Below are 18,213 nucleotides of genomic sequence, written 5' to 3' on the forward strand. Positions count from 1 at the left end.
TGCGTGACACAGGACCGTTAGGAACCTGTCGTTTCTCAGGGTTCAAATCTCTGCCCGAAGTCCAGGAGGAACCACCGTGACTGCTTCCTCCAGCTGGCCAGTGCTGCTGGGAGATGTAGTTCGAAGCACGGCTCCCCCTGGGCACTCTGCGCGGGGCTGGTGCAGAACACCATCCCCTTGGCACAGACACAAGGCTGTCGTGTGTTCCTGGTGCGTTGTCTTACATTTGATTATAGAGACAGACTAAATTAAAAACCCCAAGGTGACAAAAAAACATAGTCAAATCACCTTCCCCCCGATTGTGGGAAAGTCTGGATTCTACTGCAGAACTGGTTTGGTCGCCAAGGCACAAGGAACACAAGCTGGAAAGCCTGGAGTAACCTGACATCTTAATCTGGCCTTGAAACAAAGCCTGCCCTTAATCCCTCTTCAGTTTTCAGCCATTTTTGGTAAAGCACCACAAGGTAAAATTATGCTTTATGCTTTAACTGTGTTTCTTTAAAAAACAAAATAAACAGACAAAGTAAAAGAATGATTTTTTTTCCACAATAGCCACACTTGTCTAAAGGGTATCTGCATTTTCCTAATACATGGAAAATAAATTCACCTCCACTCCATCCCAGTGATGTTTTTAAAGAACTGCCTGAAGATTTGACGATAAATACCAACTTTTGGTTTTCACAAACAAAAATACTACATTTTTACAATGTCTTTGTGTTTAACAGCCTTCTAGTCCTAGTCTCATTCAGTCCTGTGGAAATGCAAATGGGAATTAAGGCTGCAGAAATAGTGTCCAGTTTCACATAGATCATCTGATAGTGTGTTAGGCAGCAATTAATGGCAAAAGAACGAAACAGCCAATGAGCCTACAAGCTGCAGAATCACTTGTCATGCCACAAGACCACAGGTGATGTGCAGATTGACTCTACATCTGGCAAAGCAACTCGAAAAACACCTCTCAGGATCTAAGAGAATGCAGCTACATTTAAATACAATGGTGGAAAGAAATAAAAAACAGCAAGAAAAACATGTAGTTTAACATGGAAAATAGCCAGCATTGACTTTTGCTTGCCTGCTTAATGTCCTCCACCCATCATTTGAAAAAAAAAAGTAATAAATTAGGACAGAAATAAGCTTTTAAACTGACCTTTTATTGCAGAAGTTGTAATTTCTCACCATTGAAACACCACAGCCACTGAACTTAGCAAATTACAACTGAACAGGACTTTTGCCTTAAGTGGAATGCATGTGTTAGACTGATGCAGCCTGATGCGCAAGTGGGTGGCAGAGCAGGTTGTTCCTTGTCTGCTTGGTTTGTTATAAAAACAATCTGTAGATCTGAACAAAACCGGCTTCTGTTTCAGGATTTCCAAAACCTGGATTGCCTCTCTTCAAATTTTGTTTTGCTCACTGTCACTGAGGAAAGGTCTAAAAATGTTATTATCAAACCTTCTACTTACAAGCCAAAAAAGCTGGCCAATTGATCTGGACTCTGAAATCAAGCAAAATTGCCATGATCTGTTTGATGGATGTTGTTGAGGATAATTTAATGTTCAGTTTTTTAACGTGAATCATGTTTGTACTCCAGCTGCAGATGATGATGATTGTATCACATCAGAGACAGAGATCACAAGCTCGAGTCTCCCACTTCTGCTATGACACTTCCATGGCTTTTGTGAGACAATCTAGTAGTTGATAATAGCTGTACTTAAGGTCATATTCCATGTCATACCAATAATTCACTGAGGAGACAAGAAAAAGGGAAAACATTTCTAAGGCTAGAATGTAATGATTTATAAACGTGTTCATAGACTGTTTTACACAGTTCAGCTTTTCCTTATTACTGACTGAAAGGAGCAAATCTTTGACTACAGCCGAAAATAATGTAAGCAAACATTAGAGTGGTGTCAATGCAACTCTGTCTTAACACAAACCACTTCCTCTTCTGACTCTACCCTGGGGATTCCTTGGAGCAGGAGCTGGCAAAATATTTAGGAACAGAAAATATATGCTTCTATTTAGATCAAAAATACCAAATACACTGCAAAGTTTAATATCTGGATAGGAACACCTCTTCCTTTGAATGTGTAGGGGATGGCAAATTCACCACTACTACACAATGGTCATCAATAAGACAGTGCTTTAATTCTGCTTCTCGTTTTCATTTTGGCAGACATCTCCTAAAAAAAAATAAGCCAAGCAGTACAATAGTGTAACAATGGTCCTTGGAGGAAGATCTACTCTAGCTTCAGACATCCATGAGAACAGACTCAGAGAATACTGGTTTTTCAAGTGTATACAGACTGTATTGCAGTTAATAGACCAAAGGCCAAATAAACTCATTAACTCTTCAGTATTTCTGCTAGATAAAAAAGAAAGTGGCCAGGGGCTTGCAACTGGAAACAATTCAACTTTTTCTGAAAAATCTTTAAGCAGTGATGCGGCATTACTGACAAAAGAGAATCAGAAATGCTGCTTTACTGCTAGCTTGTCTTTTTATCACAATATTGCAAATACTGGAAAGAAATAGGGCTTGCAATATTTGCCAATACTTGCAGTGTTAAACAAATACTAATGTTACGTTGTTCAAAATACTGTATTTACTCTTCCTGGGCAGACAGGATTATTCCAGGTAAAGGACAGCAAAAAACTCTTTCTCAAGCCTTGCAAAACTTACAAAATATAATAACACTTTGCATCACCCCTGCCCCTCCACCTGCCCAAATGAGCAGTGAAATCCTGGGACTCTCTTCGGGAAGGAAAAAACAAGATAGAGATGATGCTAAATCCTACAAAGAGAAAGACGAAAAGACTTTTGATAAGCTGATGTAGAAACAGCACATACAACGTGTGGTTTCTTTGTGAAAATATGTAGACTACCAATTTGCAGTTAGCAGGCTAGGCAGACAAACTGCTTAGCTCCATGTTACAAACAGAAACTGGATCATGATCACCAAATCAGCTATCCTTCTCCACACTTGACAACTAGAAAGTCTTTTTCTTCTGCTATCCCTAGTGCTTGTCAACAATGCTCTGAAGTACAAGCAAAAAAGATTGCCAGGAGGTAGCCCCATGGCATCTGTCAAGACTGCTATTTCCTCCTGAGGGAAGGCAGATGATCCAGTTATGCTCCGCTGTGGGATTTCCAGCTGCACACCCACCACAGTTCACAAACATAGCTGGTATCAAAAACATTACCTGCTATACAGCCATGTGATTGCTGAACATGATGGAACCAGAGAGAAGGCAGGTATAACATCTCACCAGCTTTCACTGTACACTGCAAAGCTTTTGCCTGAGCATACTGTGGATACTGTTCCAGATTCGGGTTCAATGGGTCCAGGGGGATCCAGGGCACCTAAAAGCAAAAGAATATGACCCTGGCAAAAAAATCTAGCAACTTTCCACAAAAACAACTGATAACCAAACTTACTAGGTTACAAAACATGTACTTTGCCTAGTAAAACGTACAGCTACACAGCTTTCCACATTCAACTGGGAACAGGTCAAAGATGCAAGAATTTGCCTCCTTCAGTGAAGCATTTCTAATTAGGAAAAAGGTGCTAAATATCAGCCGTCAAATTTCAGTCTTGTGCCACACTTTCAAAACACCTCCAGTCCCTTAAGTCACTTGTTCCTCCTGCATTCAGTACTTGAGTATTTTCTCTGCACCACTCTTTTTTAGCAATTCTTATCTTCTTCTAAAGCTCTCTGGTCTAACTTTATTCCCAGCAGCTAAAACCCCCATTCCTGTTGGGAAATCTCTCTTGCCTGCACTCATTTCTTATATGCCCTACAGACTAATAAACCTCAACACTCCACCTTACTGCACTACAGGAATGCTCCTGTGAGATTCCATAAGCACCCCTCTGGAAACAGAAAAAAAGCCCCAGCTCAAGTTCAGCTGTCGCGTTAGTCACATATTGCAGAGGCAAAAGGAGAGAAATTAGATACAAAAGGCCGCCAAGTTTTTGTGAAGTGCCTCCAGATCTATACATCTTAATCAAATAAATATTACTACTACTAGGAAAACACAATTTATTCATTGAGATGGATGTATTCTACTGCACTGGGTGATACTGCTGTGGAGCAAAATCCAACCCTGAGTACAGGGCCAAAAGAAACTGAACGCAGAGAAGTCTATTCCAGTCTTAATGATACCAATTCCTTTATTGTTGATCCATTTATGAGTCTTTTACTTGATCTATTTATGTTCGGTGCCTGGATGACAGTTTATTATATCAATGGGTTTAGGTGTGCACTAACAATCTTTTCTGGAAGCTGGGAATACTTTGCAAATAGTAAAATACAAGTGAAATATCTGGGTGTTCTCTTTCCAATAATGAAGGATTTTTAAGTATCAATCAATATGCTCAGTTTGAAGGCTCAGCAGCGCCAAAAATTATTTTTACTGTATTGATTGTGTTCTTGATATATACTTTTTACCTTATCTGCACTCTTCTCATCCACAATTTCAAATGAGCCATCTTCTGATACACGGTAGGTTGCTGGCTGATAGAGCTCTGGAACCAGAGAAAAAATTAAATGTCACCACTCAGAGCAGTACTCAGAGAAACCAACAGCAGGCTATGTCACACTTTCACTGAGTAAAAGAAAAATTAAGACAAAACCATTTTCAATCTACTGTTGTCACTGTCCTTCCCTTTGTTCATTCCAATTTTTATCCAGTTTTTTTTTTTTCAGTCAGTCTGAATACAGAACCGCACAAGAGTTATTACTGACTTGTGGTCAGCCTTTCACTTCTAATTTTACCCGATTGGGCTCATCAACTGCTTCAGATACAGCAGGCTGCTTTTCTTTCATTGTCTCAGCACATGGGTTTTCTAAGCCCTCCCTTGAGAGAGTTTCTCTCCATTAACCTGATGTTCAAAAAGATGGAGTTCTTTTTACTGCACACTATCACATGTAAGTATTATCTCTATTCTGTGCTTTAATAGTAACTTATTTTACAACACATGATTCATACGATGTACGTGTATTTCATACGTTCACATACATATGACACCACCTCTCCTTTGAGGACAGGCTGAGAGAGTTGGGGTTGTTCAGCCTGGAGAAGAGAAGGCTCCAGGGAGACCTTATTGTGGCCTTTCACTATATAAAGGGGATTTCTACAAAAGACAGAGAAAGACTTTACCAAGGCCTGTAGGGACAGAACAAAAAACTGAGAGAGGAAAGATTTAGATTGCATATAAGAAAGAAATTTTTAACGATGGGGGTGGTGAGACACTGGAACAGGTTGCCCAGAGAAGCTGTGGATGCCCCATGATTGGAAGTGTTCAAGGCCAGGCTGGATGGAGCTTTGAGCAACCTAGTCTAGTGAATGGCAGGGGGGATGGACTAGTCCAGGGGTGTCAAACTCCTTTTCACCAGGGGCGACATCAGCCTTGCAGTTGCCTTCAAAGGGCCAAATGTAATTTTAGGACTGTATAAATGTAACTACTCCTACATATATAAAGAAAAATAAAATAGGCAATGCAAAGTAATGCTGCCACAATAATCTCTTCTTTTCATTTCTCCAGTTTTCAGAGATTCAGTTAGTAACTTTAATATTTCATTAAATTACAACTTATTTTTCAGCATTCTGGCTTTTTTCCTAGAGGAAAAAAAAATGAGCAGGCAGAATTCAAACCTGTTAAACACCAAATATGACATGTCACAATACTGACAAAATACTTAAATAATTTAAAAATTCTAAAGCTGAAGAGACTGCCATAAGTATCGACGAACCTACTACTTTACAGGACTGGAAAGCCTGACCTCAGAATAAAGTTTGTTTTACAAACTACCTGCAGCATGAAATAGAAGATATTTCTGTTTACACTGGAAAGAGTAACACTGCACAAACATAAAAACATTATCTCTGCTTCCTTTTCCATATCTTCCAATATTTTAGTCTCTCCTCCTTCCAACCTCTGGACATGCTGCACAGTAAATTATGTACCATATGGGATGAAGGGACGGTCACTTGGTGGATGCAGTAGAAAATGCTTCTCTCCAGATATCACGCAGTACAAGTTCTCATAATGATCTTTATGTACTGGAGTTGAGAGAAAAAAAAAAAAAAAAAGAGATGTGGAGAAAGAGAGAAAATCAGTGTTATTTCCTTCTCTATACCAGAATCTACAGTAAACTGAAAGTGTCGGCCAGGCTGCTTCTTCTTTTTGCAGACAGTGGGAGCAGAAAGTAACAATATAATGTTGTAGCAAAGGTATTCAACAAAGCAAATGGCAAGTGTCTTGCCTGACTCAATGCCAGTAGATGCACCCAGAGACACAGAAGCAAGAGGCTGCAGAAGTGCAGCAGAAAGAATGCAAAAAAACCATGTTAAAGTAGAACTGCCTTGTCAGAGAAAACACACAGTCCCACCAAGCCACTAACTCAAAGCAAACCCATTTAAAGCGGTGCTGAAAGCACATGGAAAACTTACAGTGCCATACAATACGTACAAGATGTCACAGCAGCTGATTCCCCAAGCCAGAAATTCACAGCATCAGGTTTCTTCCCTGTATGGTTAGGGAATAGAGAAATGTTGTCGACAAAAAAAGAACTTCAAGTATCATGTTTAAAACCATTTCAAATAATTTTCTGCCAAATTCTGTCCTTCAACTTCCTTCACAACTATGATAGGCTTCATTGCAAATAGCACTCTGTGAGCAAGGGCAACCTCCTTCTACATTGGAAACCACTGCAGTGCCCATCAGACTCCATGACATAGCATTATCCACCCTAAAATCGATGGTTACAACCCTTCGTTTCCACATTCCGAATCCCTAAGACTCAGCTCACACAGAAACCACAGCACATCTACATACAGTTGCAAAAAGAAAGTCAGATCACAGTAAATAATTTCCATTGACATTTTAAGGAAAGATATGCTGTCAAATATAAACCAACTGAAACAGAACAGCCTTTAACTAGAAACAAACGTCTGTAATTTTACCAAAGGCGGTGGGGGCTGTGTGTTGTTTCACTCGTTTGTTATGCTGGCTCTGGTAGCAACAGCACGAATCCGAGTAGAAACATGACTCTAAATCAGAGAAAAGCCACTATACAAAAGGAAGTGCTGTATGGCCCTGTCACCACGTTATTTCAGTTGTGATGGTCCCAACACACAACTGACATAGTGATTCTGGAGTAATCCAAACCCAAAACTTGGATTGCTCTCGCATTAAGTATTTTTCCACTTCTGCTTTCCAAGGGCCTGAAAACAAAACAAACTGTGGCATCCAGAAACTGAACAAACATTCACCATGTCCCTAGCATGATTGGTTTAAAGCTCCATACAAAATATTTACTGAACGTAGGAGAAACAGAAGGTTTACCAAGTGCCTCACTCATCCATGGTATGTCAGGCTGCACATCACAGACTAGTTCAGGGAACTCCTCGGTGAGGTTTGAACACTGCTTCTGCACATAGAATATGTTGGGAGAGGTCACTTTCTTCTCCACAATATCCAAGAAGTCCATGAAAGGCATTTGGCGCTCCTCTGGCATGACAAAACGGTCCTGAAACACTGCATCTGCATAACCATTTGGTGTTACTGCCACACTCACTACCTTGGGACCTACTACCTCCCTGCAAAATAAATCAAAGGTTTATGGCCAGGTCTGCAACTGGCCCATATATTGGACACCGGTTACTTTAAAAACAACATGTTTCCTGGGCAGCAAGCAGAAGAAGCCTGGCTTTTCATGGATGGGGGTCTCTTGACTAGATTTTCTACTGTTTAGTAAGGACTCTGGCATTTTGCTCTGCTTGCTGCCTGTGGTCAAGGCAACTGTAGTATTTTTCACCTCTCTAAATTCTCTTGTGTCTAACAGGTGAGTTCACAAAGGAGCTCCCTTTTCCTCTGTGCAGGCTGAGGACCCTCTTCAGCCACTTCTTTTCATGAATCGTGGCAGAGCTTGATATTCTTGGGACCCCTCAACCCAGCCAAATCTAGACGGTCATATGTTCAGACGTATTCAAGGAGGGAGAGAGGGCAGACAGAGACTGACAGACACACACATCATGAGGCTGAGTCCTTATTTCCAGGAATAATTTAATTTTAAACCCATAGATTTTAGGTTTAAGCAGAAATCCCCTCTCAAAGAGAGTTTATTTGTTTGTCTGGTTTTTTTAAAGGTGTACTCAGTCACAAACGGGTCTGTTCTTACAGCGCTACAGCCCCACGTGAACTGGGAGGCTACCAAGCGGAGCACCGGCCAGAGCACAGCGATCAGACTGGGTTTCACAGCCTGAGTCTGTTGGCTGCACAGTCCAAACCCCCGCGCCTCTGCCCGCATCGGAACTGGTCAGGACAGTGTGTTTGCAGGAAGAAGTTTAGCAAGACTGAACACCTTTGTACAGAGGCACGGAGGAATGTGAGCTAATCTTACGGATAAAAGCAAAGATTATCCAAGAGCGTTTTACTGAAGTCAACCAAAATTGACCACCAGCCTTGCTCCAAAGCTTGTTCATACCTGAGGTACGCCAAGGTCCATTTCTTCAGAGCCGGCCAGTGGCTGATGGCGTTCTGAATTATACAAGGTTTATTTGGACTCACCCACTCTCGATAAAACTCCAGCGGGGACGGAGGCCTATCGAGATAAGGCACGGACTCCATCCACCCCAGCTCTGTCCAGGCAAACAAAAACCAGTTTTACTCAGTGTCCCAAGAGAAGCACCTTCTGCGAGCACACTAACTGGCTTCAAACCCCCCACCACAGGCACTCGACTGAAAGCAAGTAGTGCCCCCCCGGCTCCAGAAATCGCTCTGTTAAAACCCAGAGGCTGTCGGGGAGGGATTCGGAGCCAGACAGCTCAGGGCTCACCCTGCTGCTCTCCTGTCAGCCGCAGGCGGCCACGCCGGAGTCTGCACGGAGGACACACGCTACACAAGACACACCTCCAACGCAGGGATGACACCGCAGGAAGATTTTGGGAAGCTGGAATGGCGCTTTGTTTGGCTATTTTACACATAATAACCTACAAGGGCCGTTTTCTCGAGTTTCGTTTTCTTTTTGCAGCGGCCTTTCTGCTGCTCTTTCACCTTGGAAACATTTGGCTGAAAACAGAGCCGGAGTGCGGAGGCTCCAGTTCAGCCCACGCAGGTGCCATTTGCGGCAGTCGGACACCGAGTTTTCCTTTCCCCAGGGCGGGCTGGAGCCCGTGGAGAGCTCCGGGAGGCGGCGGGGCCCGGCCCAGGCCGCAGCGCCCGGCCCAGGCCGCAGCGCCCGGCCCAGGCCGCAGCGCCCGCCGCAGGCCGCAGCGCCCGCCGCTCGCATACGGCCGCTCACAGCCGGGGCCGCCCCCGCGGCCTCCCGCCCGGCTGCCCACCCCGCCGCGCCTCCCGCCCGGCGCTCACCGCGGGCCTCCCGCGGGAAGGCGGCCAGGCAGCCCCTGACGGCCCGCAGCGCCGCGCCCTCCGCCATCCCGCGCCGCCCGGCCCGGCCCCGGAGGAGGAGGCGCCGCCGCCTCCGCCCTCCCGCCCCGCGCAGGGCAGTGGGATCCTGGGCGCTGCTCACGAGTGGGTGGCGCAGCTCAACCGCAGCTGGGTAACAAACGGTCACATTTTTATTGAAACAGTTGAAGACACGAAGTACAAATGAATACAGAGTTAAAAACAGCTCCCGGAGGGAGCCTCACAGTGCAAAAAAAAAAAAAAAAAAAACCAACAAACGATTATTTTTTTTTCCAAATAATTAAAAAAAAAAAAGTACATTTCAAAGTATTATTTTACCTAAAGCCAAAAGTGTAAAAAACACACATTTATAAATAAAGCAGGAAGGATTTTTTGTTGTTGTTTCGTTTTGTTTTTTAAGGAGGTGAAGGAAAAGGGCCGTGCTGGAGCACAGGGCGGCCCACGCGAGCCCTGCGGGGGACATGGCTTATTCCCAACGCTGCTGCCCCACGCGTCTCCACAGCGGGTCACCCGCACAAGACAGCCCCAGCTGCCCCCGTGTGACTGACACACACGATTTGAAGTCTGGGACACGCTGGTCTTACCCAGAGAAGGAAGAACCTGGGGCTGCTATTAAGACCTGTCTGCTATTTTAATGAGGTTTTTGTCATTTAGTATCCTGGATGCTACACATCCAAAGGGGTGAGGTGGGGGAGACACCGTATACATGCATGAATTTACCAATGGTGTTTAAATACCTGTATTTCATTTTTTCTTATATATAATTATATACATAATATTTCTTTTTAAAAAAATTAAGTTTGTATGTTTCTACTCCTGGAAAGAAACCTCCTGATTCCTCTGAGTCACAATGAAGTCTGCAAAATGGGGGACTGGGCGGGGGGCTGCGGCAAGGCCTGCCCCAACCATCGCCTGGGAGGTTGCACGGGAAGGAGAGGACAACCTGAGAGAGGAGGGGGAGCAAACGCAGACTCCCATACACACAGCTCCTGGGTGCTACTGCGGGACGGGGAGGAGGAAGGTGTTACCCTGTCTGCAGCAGGAAACAAAAGTGTTTGCTGCCCTCTCAGGTTGCAACCCTTCCATTTCAGAGGGCCAAAGAATGAACCAAGCGGTCTCAAAGGCAAACTAATACTATTTATGAGATGGAAAAAAAAAAACCACCAAACTACTATTCTCATTGCGACCAGGAATGTTGCGTTGGAGGGGCAAAATATATGTAAAGAGGATAAGTAGGTCCAAATTATTTTTTCAGGCTTTACGTCAAATAACTTAATACACATATCTCGTTGTGCCTATATTAACACCTGCACAAACCAGCAAGAGATCACTCAAATTTATTACCTCCTCCCACAGGCCACTTTGCTTCCCAGGCAGTTACCACTCAGTATTTCTCTCCCTGGACCAATGGACTGCCTGTGGTGAAACATGTTCACAAGGTGCAACAAAATGTAACACATTTATGCTCTCTTTGTTCTGTAAACTAGAATTTTTGGGAATATTTCCTACTGCCAGCAATAGGAAGTTAGCTGAGAAGAATTGGTTGATCAGTCTCAAATTCTAAAGAGCAACACTATCTCCTCAGCCCTCTTAGCAACAAACTTGTGGCACCAGCATTTTCTTTACTGGGCTTCGGCTACTCAATTCGTAACATCCAAGCCATGGGTAAACAACTCATGCCATTTAAGAAAAAACAGTTGCTTAGAGGACAGCAAGCGAAGAAACAAGAGGTCCAATAGGACTTACTTAAAAACAACCCCCTTCCAATCCATTCTTCAATTACAGATCACCATCTCAGTCCTAAATCTACTTTCACAAAGCCTTTCTGTATCTTTCACGGGTATTGGCCAAATGGTGTTCCTCAGGCCAGACCATCTCTACTCTGTTTTCCTGTATGTCCTACATATACTATTCTAATTTACTTTAAACTACACAACCATTCTCCAGCTGATCTACTTGCCCAACACTTCCCCTATCATAATTCTGATCAGATTTTACCTCTGGTTTCCCATATGCGGCCATGACCCCAAGCAAAATCCATTCCAGGAAGCAAAATCTACTCGGATCAACTTAAAAATCAGATTTGCTTCACGTGACTCATTGCTGAGGAGCTTTGTGTCATATTTCTATGCCAGCTTCACTACTTGATGCGCTTCACCTTAATGGGAATTTCACTCTCGCCACTGGCTCTTCTGTACCATCTCTGACCCTTTTTGTCACTACCTCAAAGTTAAATAATAAAATGGAATAAAATTGCACAGGGAAGTAATATAAAGGACCCTCAAACCATTATCACCAGTACCAAAAAATAGCCAGGTTGAAGGGACTGCTATTTTACCTGAGTGTCTTGTGGCCCCAGTACAGCAAGAAATTTCCTGTATACTAGGACATGTTCACAGTCTGAAAGTGGAGAAACTAATCATCTCAAAAGCAAGCTTGACCCACACTAACTCCAACACAGACCCAACATGACTGCCATCATACATTCCACTCACGGCATCTCCAGCGCACCTTTTCACTCAAATAAAATGACAGAGGTTTCCTCTCTGGTTTTCAACTTGCCTTCCTTTGCAAAGCCTGTCTGTGCAAGAGAAGCTGCCCATGTGACTGAGCACACCAGCTGATTCAGCACAGTGCAACGCTGAGACAGGACTAGAATATAACACTTCTAAAGTTTCGGTACAAGCCCACAGAAGGAAAGGTTAGCAAGGACACATAAAATGGGATTAGGCAGAATTAAATTACAAGCAGAAGCAGCTAGAAAGCCCTCAAAGTGCTCCCCATACTGCCAACTCCTGAAGCACTCGGCAGGGGTGACTAGCCAGCAAACCTGTTAGAGAGGGAGTGACAACTGCAGATTATTCAGCCCTGGAGTTATTAAGGAGAAATAAGTCATCCTACACCAGTTTGGCCAGCCCAGTAGAAAAAAGGCTGCACTGCAGATCTCCAATCACAGAAAGATGAGAAGTCAACAGAGCACATTTCCAAGTGCCACAGGGCTTCCAAGAGATGACAGCCAGGGCAGGAAAAAAAGAAAACTGCTTCAAGCCTGTAACCTGTGGAACCAAGTGATGAGGTCTGGCTGCCTTTGAGTGACTTCCACAGGTGCTAGCAGTCTCTCTCCCACCAAAAGCTTGTTGCTTGCATTAGTTTTATAAACTGGGATTACACTGTTCTGCCTTGAAATAAATACAAGACACACTGCAGATGGAGGAAGAAATAAAACATTTTGTATGTCTGTCCCTGTTGTGGAAAGGAGTGGGAGTAAAGGGGGAAGGTGCTAGAGAATTTCATTGGTTTGAATTTTTTTTTCTTAGCTTATCATTGACCAAAAAAACATCACCAAACAGTTTTAAGCCACAACAAACACAAGTTAGCATGGGCTTAGAGAAGCTCCACAGAGTGAGAAGAGTATTGCACACATGAATGCAAGAAGGGAAGGTTTTCTGTTTCTCAGACAAGAAATTCATGAAAAGCAAAGAGGCTGGGAGTAGGGGAAATGGTGGTAATTACATCCCAAAATATCTGTTCAGAGTTCTTGGGAAACCATTTTTTGTGGGTATTTGAAATAGTTTACAAAAGGTAGGAGAATCCCAGCTTTCTTGGAATATAAATATTCTGTTTTCCTGGAAACAAAAAAAGAAAACGTCCTACCACAGTGAAATGAACAAATGACAGAGATGAACCGTTGCAGTAAAGACCTCTCAAATTCAGAGTTACACTGTAAGAGATGGAATCCAGCTTTTCTATGTCACTTCTCAACAAATAAATCATCACCCCAAATTTCCCAGTCACAATAACAAAGATGATATCCAATTTCTAATCATGAAAGGTGGCTGAAACAAGTTCTCATATTTGTATCTAAATTCCATTTAAAAAAAAATGTCTGCAGAAAACAGAGTCCGAAGTATCAATATAACGTCAAATTCCAGGTTAAAAATACCACTACTGAATGCATTAAGTAATCTCCAAAACATGGGTCCAAGGGTTGCAGAGCCTTCCCCTGGAGGTGAATGCAGATAAAATACAACATGGGGACTGCCTGGAAACAAGAGAAAAGCAGACAGGGTTGTCATGACGGCAGTAGGATTACTCCAGGTAACAAAACTAAGGCAGGAAAAGAAAGAACAGCAAGACAAGATTTAAGCAGAAAATAGTTCATTAATTGCACAGACACTCCAGCCTGTCTCCCTGTTGGGGTTTTACAATACAGAGATTGTTTCTTGCTCGGATATGGCAAAGGGATTGACAGTTCTTGTTAAAGGACAAAGATAATAGCCACAAACGTGACAAAGAGCAACTGTCAGAAAAATAAATTAATAAATAAACCCATAAAAAGTCTGCTGCTTGATTCTCATGAAGCCTTGGAAGGAAAGGGATTGGCTTCACTTGGACTCCTTTGTTTTTAGTCAGCAGTTCAGAATTTCTTGGATAAACTGGATTTTCTTTGTTTCTTTAGGTGCCAAATGTCCTGACCTCTTGGCTATGAAGAAATTTCAAGGCAATTTCTCCAAATTCCTCTTTCAAGACTTTGTCTAGACACAGGAAGTTGAAGACCGTTGGGGAAAAAAATATTAAAATTGTGGCCAGCACATTGCTAAGAATTAGAGCAAGTCAGTTGTAGAGGCCTGAGGAAATAAATTTATAAAGGTCTCCCCATCAGCCCTAGACCAGTGCGATGATAGCATCAGTCTGAAGCTCTCTCTGTGGTCCTCTTCGTGGGATTATTTCTGTGTATTCACAAACACCTGAAAGCCAACCCTCTTAGAGTTTTTTGTCCATGCGTCGTTCCACAGCTTGTAGCAACAGTTCTGAGTACTGTTCCAGCAAAGCTAGTGTCTGCTCATCTCCCAGACTCTTGGGACTTGGTAGATTGGCACCACATCCCTCATTCAGTGGGCTAGTGGTATCTTGTGGCTTCACCAGTACCTCCTTAACCTTCGGAAGCTCTTCCTCATCCTTCAGAGAATCCAATTCTTTCTTCATTGAGGAGAAAGTTTCTGTCAGGAGACTTGCTATTTTGTCTTTGTCAGTAGAAGACTCCATATCTTTTAACACCTAAAAATAGAAAAGGGGAAAAAAAAAAATAAATGCATTGGGATTTAGGTAGAGCACCAAGTAAGCAATTTCGGCCCTTCAGGGAAGTGAAGCCATGAGGATTTGCAGACCACTCAGGTGTCCTTTTCTTGAACATTCGAGGCTGCCAATTTAGTCATATAGCAGGGCATGCATCCAATACTGCTAGTCACACTAAATCCAGAGGCATTACTCCAATAGGATAGAGATGGGAAGCATATTTTTGGGTAGTATTCCCCTTATACTGGGCCTAAGGAGGTGCTATGTTTCCCAGCTGCAGCACAGGGCCGCAGTCTCCTTTCCTTTCTGTCTGCCAGATGTGACTGGTCACAGAAACAGAGCAAGGTCAGAGAACTCATGCAAGCGCTCGGGCCAGAGCTGCAGAGGACCATACAGCAGAAGCTCACTGGAGAAGTTTCGCTCTCACTAGAGGAGACTTGACAGACCAGCACTAAGCAAAGAAACTAAGAACTGTGATATTGTTCTGCATGTAACTCTGGTCTGGCAGCAAGAAGGACAGGTGAGTGGTTGCATGTTCCCTCTCACGGCTGGATTACCATGGTATCTCGCATTTGCTAATCCTTCTCCCAGGCATCAAAGACAGAGAACAGATGGGGATAATGAAACTTAAAGCTCACATAATATTTCAGATCTCTGAAGCACTGTATAAATATTAACTAATTCCCTAATACCGCTCTGAAAAAGAGCATACTGTTATCTTCAGTTTATAGATAGGCTAAACAGACCGAAAAGTTAATTGATTTCCTCGGAGTACCATAGCAAGCCATTGGAAAAATCCAAAAGTTGAAAAACAGGAGTTCCTGCCTCCCCAGTTCAAGCTTAAGGTACAGTCAAGTGGACAATCAGGCAGCTTGTGTCCCTGCACACCCAGCCAAGAGAACACCTTGAGCCAGCAAGCACGTCCGCTTGATGCTTGTGGGCTGTAAAGCCAACCCGCTGTAACAGAGCCCGTGTCCGTGGTCACTCACCGTGCGGTACAGATGAATGGCTCTGCGCATGCTGTCCTGCAGCTCCGATACCACGTGCTCACACTGCTCCACGCTGATGCATGATTCTGAAGTGGGGGGGGAGGGAGGGGAATAAAAAAAACAAACTAAGGCACAGACACACTCCAACATCTGAGATCTCACAGTTGGGTAAAAAACCATTTTTTTAAAATACATATTTGAAAGACCATGTGCACACACTTCTCATTCAACTTTTACGGCTGGTTTGAGCCAATCATTAAACAGGCAAGTTCTACATGAGCTTTCCTTCATACTACTTAGAGATGCTGCTTGTTTCAAACATTCCTGTTTTTCCACTCTTTAGCCTCTCCGAAGTCCACAATGGTTTTTCTCAGATCGCACATTTTTGTTACAGTCAAGGATAGTCACAGATTAATTATAGTTGAGAATGACACGGGTAAAGTCAAGTTTGGATGAAGGCTTCTAGTGACAAAAGGGACTGATACGAGGAGCCTCTAATTTAGCCTTCACCTCGTCAGAAATCTACACGTTTCCCCTCATGTATCCTTCTGCACAGTGTACAACTAAGAACTGAGGATGAAGGATTATACTGAATTATTACAGTGTTCTCTAGTGAGGACTGAGGTTCAGAGGAATGTTGACAACCAAACTCAATCACAACAGAATCACATCTCTTAGCAACCCAGGATATGCAACTGCTGATGAAAATTAAAAATAAAAGCATGCAACTGAAGAACACCATCTTCTGCCTGCTCCTACCAGATATTATCTCCAAAGCATCAGAGTTGAAGGCCTGCAATGTTTTAATAAAATAAACACTTTCACGAGTTAGACATAAACCACGAACAAAGACATAGACACACACGCTCTGCAGTTATCTGCTATTTGCAAAGACGTGGACAAACACCATTCGGCTTCCTTTAGTTACCTGAAAACAAAACTTGGTCATATTAGCACTAGTATTTCTGCACTTTGAAGAACGTCATCTTTGAACAGGCTGAAGGGAAACTTAGCTAATTTGATGAATACATCTAGATGATGTATAAACAAATATAGCTAGAAAAACATTTATTTATACATTTAAAAAAACCTCCACATCTAGAAGAACAAAGAGTCATGAACAAATCCTTCCATACACATTTTCTGTTCCCAAATCACCCAACCTTGTAGAGTTTGAGCATGGTGGGCTTCAGCGCAGTCCAAGATTCTTGCATTTTTTATTTTTTACCTTTTTTTTTTTTTTTAATTTTCTTTTTTTGCTACTCCCCTCCTCCCTTCTTTTTTTTGGTTTAAACCCAGCTATCTCTTCTCATGATCATTTCTGGATTTCTCCTCTGATCATACTTTTTATGCTGGTCTCCAGCTCTATGAGCTGCCAGTCTGGAGAAAGGTCACAAACATAACATAAATGCTTGAGTAACAGGCATTTTCTGCCTCTCGGGTGTGCAGAGCAGAGCTCTTCAGAAACCAGCAGAGAATATTAAACACAGCAACAGTATTAAGCTCATCCACAGCATTTTAACTGTAGATGTCAAAATGCTTTAACAAAAACAAACAAGTCTCTTTATCTGCAGTTGTTATACAGGCAGAAAAATGGAAGGACAGAAAAATTAAGTGGAAACCCAAAGTCACAGAGCAAGTCAAAAGCAGAACAGGTCTCTGTCAACCCTACAGTTCTAATCTAAACTGCCACACTATGATCCACAGAAGCCACAGTAAATTGTTAACAGCAATAGCCAACTTGAATCTAAACAGGTTTTCCAGCATTTACCACTAAAAATTTGGGAAGGCTGACAGTCGTCTGCTATCTGTTGAGAAAAAAAAAAAAAAACAGGGATCCACTGTGCTAACTCATTCTAACTCAGTAAAGGATGCTGCTAAATATTCTGTCAGGGCATGCTATGTATGGGAGCTGCTTTAAAAAAAAATAATAATCACTGCTGCAAAAAAATTGCTCTCTGCACTATCTGTTCTAATTCTGAGAACAAACATTCACAGCAACTGACCAAAAACGATATGATGTGTAGCTCGATTCCCAAATCTAGAAGAGAAAATTCAGCATAAGAAGTACAGACAACTGTAGCTGTTACTTCTCTGCCGTAGAACGTGATTCCACAGCTCCAGGCTGCATCTGCTGTTGGAGGAAACCTCGCCCCTGTGGGAGTAGGATCTGAAAGTTTCAGATGCACTCGCTGTTCTACAAGCAGCTATCCTATGGTGTAAAACCAGCAGGTTCCTCAGACAAAACACCACATTTCCTGTTTTATGTAAGAGTGTTTCAACCCTAGGGAGTTTGATCGAAACAGAAAAGAAAAATAACATCAAAACCAGATTATCCCTCTGCAATGCTTCAGTGCAGAAATATTGCGCTTAACCATTGCGATGAATGGTGGAGCAGCCTGGAACCACAGAAAGGAATTGATCAGAGGATTACAGGTGTCTCTTCTCAGATATGAATAAGAACGACATGACAAAAAGAGATTAAAAACTGAGCACTCTGTAGTCCCCTTGAAGTAAAAGGTATCAGTGCAGTTGTTAACATTGAGCTTCCTACTGCACAACTCAGCTAAGTATTTCAGGAAGGAATATTTCCTTTCGGGATGTGACACAAAACCACCACCTCTGGAGGTTTTAATCCCACAGCAAATGCTGTGGGACTCAACAGTGTCTTCTCTGCCCCTGGAGGTTTTGCTGCCTTGGAGGGCAGGATTTTTGCTTCA

The 18,213-nt window shown here is 42.8% G+C and overlaps 2 protein-coding genes across 4 annotated transcripts in view; both read right to left on the reverse strand.

Moving 5' to 3' along the window:
- Positions 1-1,149: 1,149 nt before the first annotated feature.
- On the reverse strand, positions 1,150-9,450 carry JMJD7 (jumonji domain containing 7). Of its 2 annotated transcripts, none has more exons than XM_065635055.1 (8): positions 9,372-9,450; positions 8,488-8,641; positions 7,347-7,600; positions 6,471-6,527; positions 5,966-6,061; positions 4,447-4,523; positions 3,199-3,358; positions 1,150-1,742 (listed from the first exon to the last, which is right to left on the reverse strand). In XM_065635055.1, exons 1-8 carry the CDS (start codon positions 9,436-9,438, stop codon positions 1,654-1,656), a joined length of 954 nt encoding a protein of 317 aa, XP_065491127.1. In that variant the 5' UTR covers positions 9,439-9,450; the 3' UTR covers positions 1,150-1,653. The 2 variants fall into 2 exon arrangements, with proteins under 2 accessions (XP_065491127.1, XP_065491126.1); XM_065635054.1 differs by lacking the exon at positions 9,372-9,450 and adding an exon at positions 8,839-9,211.
- A 152-nt stretch (positions 9,451-9,602) lies between these two features.
- MAPKBP1 (mitogen-activated protein kinase binding protein 1) overlaps positions 9,603-18,213 on the reverse strand; it is a 101,929-nt gene continuing 93,318 nt past the window's right edge. For both annotated transcript variants that reach the window (XM_065635125.1, XM_065635124.1), the window contains exons 30-31: positions 15,494-15,579; positions 9,603-14,486 (exon numbers count right to left, since the gene is read on the reverse strand). In XM_065635125.1, the coding sequence (XP_065491197.1) occupies positions 14,193-14,486; positions 15,494-15,579 (380 nt within the window). In that variant the 3' untranslated portion in view covers positions 9,603-14,192. The remainder of the gene's footprint in view (positions 14,487-15,493; positions 15,580-18,213) is intronic.

Source organism: Caloenas nicobarica, chromosome 5 (genome assembly GCF_036013445.1).
Source record: "Caloenas nicobarica isolate bCalNic1 chromosome 5, bCalNic1.hap1, whole genome shotgun sequence".
Classification (NCBI taxonomy): domain Eukaryota; kingdom Metazoa; phylum Chordata; class Aves; order Columbiformes; family Columbidae; genus Caloenas; species Caloenas nicobarica.